The 7,500-nt window shown below is 34.6% G+C and overlaps 1 protein-coding gene across 21 annotated transcripts in view; it reads right to left on the bottom strand.

Annotated features, from left to right (window-relative positions):
* LOC128250805 (uncharacterized) overlaps window positions 1–7,500 on the bottom strand; it is a 151,735-nt gene that overhangs the window by 137,800 nt on the left and 6,435 nt on the right. For 2 of the 21 annotated variants that reach the window (XM_052976769.2, XM_089340869.1), the window contains one exon: window positions 6,725–6,806. The exons of 18 other annotated variants lie outside the window; for them this stretch is intronic. In XM_052976769.2, coding sequence (XP_052832729.1) covers window positions 6,747–6,806 — 60 coding nt within the window. In that variant the 3' untranslated portion in view covers window positions 6,725–6,746. Of the gene's footprint in view, window positions 1–4,902; window positions 5,138–6,724; window positions 6,807–7,500 lie in introns of those variants that run through there. One more of the 21 variants, XM_052976771.2, reaches the window with a different exon arrangement.

Genomic DNA, 7,500 nt, shown 5'->3' with positions numbered 1-7,500 from the left:
GTTAAAGTTGTTATTTCTAACATTACTACATGTACTATACTTCCATCGTGCTTCACATAATTATTAATAATAACAAAGCGAGAACGATCGCACTAAACATTGCCTTTCACACACACAACTTCGTTTCTGTGGCCAGAACATTTACTCGGCAATAATTCTTGCATAGGAACCAAATGCTAGAACAATGGCATTAAGAAATGTATCGGCTCTGGTAAATTATTATATGAATCGTTGCTTGTGAAATATGTTGATAGGGTGCCTATAGGGTACGTTTTGATCTTCATGAAGAGAGAACTTTATATCACTTGTAGCAGATAGTATAATATAACAGGACGTAATAAAAAAAATTATTGCAGTATATTGTAGCAAATTGTATTTTCGCAGTCTCTTGCTCATACTTTGTCCGAATATATCGTAATGAGAATACTTACAACTTCCAAAAACTTATGAATATATTCATGGAATTACACATCTCCAGTGTGGTTTAGTTAAAACAGAGACGTTGATGGTGAGAACCTTTGGCAGAAATTTTATAAGACGTACTCCGCATAGAACCTAACCAGAATAAGCAACAGTGAAGTTTCATATACCATACGCAGTAGTAATTATACGCAAACGGTATTCATTTATCGACCGAAGCGAAAGAATAAAGCAGTTTGAAATCGGCAGAATTTGAAATCAGAACGCAGAGTATTGGACCGGTAGAAATACTGCAAAGCTTTGTTGCCAAATCCTTAAAATCGCCGCCAATTCGATACGAACGAAATTTTAAATCACATTTGTTTTATTTCCGCCAGATGAGCAAAATATTGTTTGTAGAAATTTCAAAGACGAATAGCTACGAGAACAAATGTTTTGAAGTAGCCAAGGGCTATCCTGGCGTTAATGAGGGACCAGAAATGCCATCGAAATTGTTCATAAGCGGCTATCATATTATCAGTTATAGCTGCTACCACATCATTAGTAGAAATTGTATTGATTACATTAGAGTGATGTTGTTGAAGTCTGTTAGTATTAGTTGGTGGCATTGCCTTGTAACAACCGTATTACTACAACTGTAATGGATGGATTTCGATTGGTATTCTATATCTAACGTGTCATGTTATTGCAGGAAGGAGTTATAAAATGTGATAATGGAGGATTATAGAAGTTACATGAAATAGAAGAGCTACTACATATTGAATATTTATCAATAAACCAGTCCATGTTTATCGCTACAAAATCCTCACATCCTATTAATATGACGTACATTGCTAGGAATTCATGAGTAATATCTCTTTGAGGACATTCATTTCATCTACTATTAGACTAAATTAACACCTCTATGCCACAGCAATGGTGCATATCTCGTGTTGGTGATTTTCTCAGTGTTATTTGCAGCTAATTCAACGTTATTGGTGACCTTATTTCAGATATTTTTGCATCATTAGGTAAGCGATTTAAAGAGAAAATAATATGGCGCTGTATGGACAGTAAGACTATAAAGATATAACGCATTATAGTACAATTGACTTGATGTTAGTAATATCGAAGAAATAACAAAGTGTCTTTGTTGTAGTATTATGTTACTATTGAGTACCTTTATTCGATTAGTGAGTGTATGGAACCCACTGAAATAAAAGAATGGATATATTCAGCAAGTCAAATAATGCATACAGTGTATTTTCATAATTATACACTCATAAAATATAACCTTACTGTCTGAAATCGAATCTCATGAAACCAAGCTGTGATAACAGATTCAGTGTGGATGAAATGGACGAAGTTTGTTATGAATGACAAAACTTTGTTTTACAGCAATATATTGTTTGAGACCTGAAGCAGTGCAGTTGTCCCATACAACATCGGAGAATTGTTTTCTTCAGGACAACAGTCAGGGTCCAACAAGGATGCCTCATCTGCTCAGAAATTTAAAAAAATCTTCTTGGAGGACATTATACAGGAGATACTTCAAAGTATTGACCCTCTGTTTCCAAAGGAGGACGATCCATTTCGAAACTGGCCTCTTCTACTGATATTGACGGGTTAGGAAGCAGTGAAGCAGAACTACAGGTGTTCACCTCCCAGCAGAAAAGAGTATAAGGAACATAAGAGATGGAGATCAAACCAGAAAAGAGTCACATACTGGTTAATAATAACAACAAGAACCAGACTGGGTTGAAGAACACTTCCTGAAGTACTCTCCTTCAGGTGCCAACAATCAACCTGGTACATTGTATTATTGAAACGTGTGATGTCTTATATTATTGGAATACCTATAAATTTCGGTTTCAAATCTTGGCACAATGCCAGCAATTTCAGCAGAGTGGTTAAGTCAAGTACATTAAGTCCAGTCCTCAACTGGTAATTTATCGAACAGAACACCATATAATAATGGCCGTATGTTGCCCTTCGTTACTGGAATATATCATATAATATATTATAGAATTTTCTATAGTTTATATAATTTGAAATATCTCAATTATATTGCGTTATAATATTTAAATGTTTATCGCATTATGTTATTGCATTTAGAATTAAATATTTTATTGGAAATTAACTAGACCGCTTTTAGTAATCCAGTTTTAAAAGCAACTTCATATATAATATTTAATACATTCCGTATATACATCACGTTTAGTTTATAGCAGACTCCACCTAAATTACTGTTATTGCTGCGGAATGAAATTTTCATATCGTGCACAGTGCAGATTTGAATTCAAACACGATACAATTTAACTACAGTATAATTGAATCGCCGTAGTGGTTCCACTGCAGTAGCGCACATTTATTGTCAAGGAGGGATTGCTTAATGTTCATTCATTCTATTAATGCCTTTTCGAAGATATTATGCGTTTTCATTATTAGTCTACCAGAGTTAATTAAAATGCCTCATTTATTGTAATATTGATTTCGAATATTGACACAAGCCTAACACATTTGGAGGAGGTAGCTACTGAATTACACCGACTCTGGTGATCTACTGGTATTTATTTTATTGATACATTACGCACTACCCATAGAGGAACTTCCAAGTTTAACGCAAAATTTCACGTTAGTTCTTTGTTCTTGTCCATCGAAATAAACAGCGATGTCACTGGGCACACTGCCTCATAAATGTCATAGCTAGCTTTCATTGCGCACCCAACTGTGTGCCGCCATCTGTTGGTGCGCTACAGAGCTAGTCCGAAAACTTTTTTATACCACCTGGTAACTATGAAATCGTAACTTTGTTCAGTGGACGAATTCTTCTTGCTTATTTTTGGTTTGTTGTCGTTTCCCAGAGAATGTTTTTGAAGCATGGCCGTTTCATATACTCGCTATTTAAGTTTAAATAAATATTTTCCTATTTTCTCACTTTGGTTATTTTAGACGTCAGTGGTAGGTAGATGAATTGTTGAAGGATATGTGGACAGACAGACAGACAGACAGGTAGGTAGGTAGGTAGGTAGGTAGGTAGGTAGGTAGGTAGGTAGGTAGGTAGGTAGGTAAGTAAATAGATAGACAGGCATACAGACAGACAGACAGACGGACAGACAGATAGAAAGATAGATAGATAGATAGATAGATAGATAGATAGATAGATAGATAGATAGATAGATAGATAGATAGATAGACAGACAGACAGACAGACAGATAGGTTTAGATAGGTTTAGATAGGTGGATAGACAGATAGATAGATAGATAGATAGATAGATAGATAGATAGATAGATAGATAGAATTAACAATTAATTCTTAATAGTTTCAAATTTTAGGGATGAGGTCATCATGTTCCGGCGAGTGTAAATGGTTCATGTGAACCCCAGTGCCCAAATGCTATTTATTTTCCCGATTCCCGAAAGGATGAGAGGCAAAATCGCCTTCGGAGTAGTTTCACCTAACAACGAAACGATGGACGAAATACCACTATACAGTTTGCCCCTACAATCTTCACCGCCTTCAAAATGTACTGACATCCTTAAGAATTTAGATATCGGATACAATAACACAACAACGGAAACACAATTAATGAAAGAAATACAATAGACTTCATTTGCCTTCTCCTTATTACACTGAACAACAAACAATGTAACGGTCACATTTGTTGATGAAGAGATTTTTCAAAAACTGCTTTATGATAATGAGAAATAGCAGGTGTCTCTCCATACTAATGATTTATATAAATTTGATAAATGGCATGCAAAAGAGAGCTGTATTTTGACATTTTCAATTATTTATGTAACATTCTGAATAGCCTGACATCAATTTAAATTACAATTTGATGTTGTTTAATGAATATTTGTCGAAAGAGAAACCGAAAACACTTTATGACTTGTGTTCTTTTTAAAATTTTCATAGAAAAGAATTTGAATAGTTCTTGCCTGAAGGATTCAACGCAGGTTTATTACATTCAAATATAAAGATCTCTGTTGCCGAACCGCTAGGGTTACTGGGACGTAAATACATCAGCATCGGTTATCAAGTAGTGATGTGAAGGTGGATGAACACACACAAAAACAGGTACACAGAGATATATACGAACTCACACACGTACACACGCACGCGCACATACACACGCACACACACACACACACACACTTCAATCCCGCTGCGTTGCACCTTGGGAGAGTGTCTTCTACTGTAGCCACGGGTCAACCAAAGCCTTCTGGGTGTTTTTAGTGAACAGAAATATAAAGAAACCGATGCATATATATATATATATATGGTTGAAATTTATAGAAAAACAAAAGACGAAGACAGGTTTATGAACAACAAGCAAGTATATTAGTTTAGTGCTTTTATGTTTGGAGCCGACGCACTTCAACAGAAAGGAATAAGAGAAAAGAAACAGAGAGCATGAAATATATGTGTGTGTGTATGTGTGTGTGTGTGTGTGTGTGTGTGTGTGTATACACATACATATACATATGTGTATGTGTATGTATGTATATATATATATATATATATATGCATATATCTATTTGACTCTGTCTTACTGTCTGTTTTTATCAACTGTTGGTGTGTTTACGTCCCCGTAATATATCGGTTTGGCAAAAAATTGATAGAATAAGTACCAGGCTTTAAAAAATGCCGTTTTTTTTATTTAATGTACAGGTGTCTATTCATTCGACTAAAAATTCTGCAAGGCGATGCCCCAGTATGGCCGCATTGTAATCACTGAAACAAATTAAATAAAAACGATAAAATTCCTGTTTATACGCAAGTATCAAATACTTTTTTTGCGATGGCTATGAAAACCATTCCTACAAGAGATACCGAAAATGTATTGCACAAATAAAAAAAATACCAATCGTATTTATCTTTTCTCGTTGTTATTATTTGTTTTGCTTTATTTTCCTTCTTTTTTTTTTTTGGCAGGATTGGATAATTAACATCATGACGTGAATACCCATGAAATTTAATTACACAGTCAAAGTGTTAAATTAGGGTGTGATTGGTAATCGATTTTACAAAAGAAAAAAATTAATTCCACTGTGTCTGTATAACAAAAATATCTAACATAGGTTTTCACGTAGACAGATTTATAACTGTTATATGTGTATTCCTTATTTAATGCATTCTGTTATAAGACTGTAGCCATGCAGAGTACAGCCATCCTGAATTCTAGGCAATCAAATAAACACCTGTATTGATTACAGTCTGGCAGATAATTCTCTTTAAATGACAGCCTACTTATCTCAGTTCGAAATATTTTCTCTATTTGTCTAAGTTACTGGTCATCAGGAGATACATTGTACACAACAAATTCTAAGGTTACATTATATAGTATAACAACATTAATCCCACATTCTCAAATTCACTTTTCCTTAAGAAATAGCTTAGTAGTATTCTCTCCAATAAAATATGTCAGCCCATGACGAATAAATGCGAACGCTTGTATGAGAAAATGTGATATACATGCGGTACTATTTCGTATTCCAGAGGTTAATGCACGGTAGATATTTCCCAAAGAGATGAGAAGATTAGATTATTTCTTTAAGGTTATTTCAAAAGATATTCTATAAAAACCATAGCCATCCCCGTATTTTGGTACAAACTTTTCGAATCGAAACGTCTTTGTATGAAAAAACGTGATAGACATGCAGTACTATTTCGTATTCCAGAGGTTATCGCACGGTAGATATTTCCCAAAGAAATGAGAAGATTAGATTATATCTTTAAGGTTATTTCAAAAGATATTCTATAGAAACCATAGCCATCCCCGTATTTTGCTACAAATTTTTCGAATCGAAACGTCTGATGTAAACATTATTTGTTTACATCTGACATCTGACATATTGTAGCAAATATCAGTGCTGGCTATGGTTTCTATGGAAGATCTATAGAAATAACATTCAGAAAATAATGTAAAAGGCATTGCTAACGCAGTAGAATATGGTGTTGACCTATAAAAACATTTAATATACTTTATAGAATGTTATGGTTGCATAACGAAATACCACGTATCTACAAGTCATCAGGGAAAATTAGAAGTCACCAAAAGTCGGATTTCTCTGTATTGGATTAAAAAGGTATTAAGCGGTTAAGAATTAACACTTGAAATATTGGATGGGTTTTCTCAAATGCTGGTGGCCGAGATATTGATTTTTATCGGGGTTATAAATGTCAATGTAGAGGGGTCGCTGTGCACGGAGACATATATACTGAACTCACGTAAGTCATTAAGCATGTTACACATCTTCTTGATCGGGACTTCGGTGTACGGAAATTGTGGTCCCGTAATAACTATAAACTAACAAACACTTGTTGCAAGATACGTGTTTATTTATAAATGTAAAAATATTAGAGCCGTAATAGTTGTGAATAACACGGAAAGGCACTCGACCTGTGAATAAAATAGAAAATATGTTGATATGATCATCAAGAATCGTTTTTTTCTTAAAGCCACAAGGCCTAACATTTTGGAGAAAAGGGGACTAGTCGATTACATCGACCCGCGTGTTTCACTGGTACTTAATTCATCGACCCCGAAAGGATGAAAGGCAAAGTGGACCTCGGCCGAACTCAAACTCAGAACGTAGCGACGAGCGAAATACAATTAAGCAATTCGTCCAACGTGCTAATTATTCTGTCAGGTCACCGCCTTTATATGCCCATCAATAATGGTTTCAAATGTTGACACAAGGGCAGCAATTTGGCTGAGGATGGGATGAATCGATTACGTCGATCCCAGTGTCCAACTGGTACTTATTTTAACGACCCCAAAAGGATGAAAGGCAAAGTCGACCCTGGTGGAATTTGAACTCAATGAACATTAATAACAGTCAGTAGTTTGAAGTCAATTAGATGATCTACACTATTCTATTAGTAACTATTAATCATGTTTCTTTGACAATGCAGTTAACAATGTTTATAAAAGTGTGTTGCATTTATATAGCATTTCATATTGCCGTTATTAATTATATTTACATTAGAATCATAATATGAATACAATATTCAAACACACCAGGAATGATATTAAACTAATATTACGAAATTACGGTTGATGATATCGACTAATACACTTTCGTCTAAATTGG

Source organism: Octopus bimaculoides, chromosome 24, assembly GCF_046866305.1.
Source record: "Octopus bimaculoides isolate indiv1 chromosome 24, ASM4686630v1, whole genome shotgun sequence".
NCBI lineage: Eukaryota > Metazoa > Mollusca > Cephalopoda > Octopoda > Octopodidae > Octopus > Octopus bimaculoides.
Note: the sequence above shows the minus strand (reverse complement) of the source record. Positions and strands in the feature narration are given on the sequence as shown.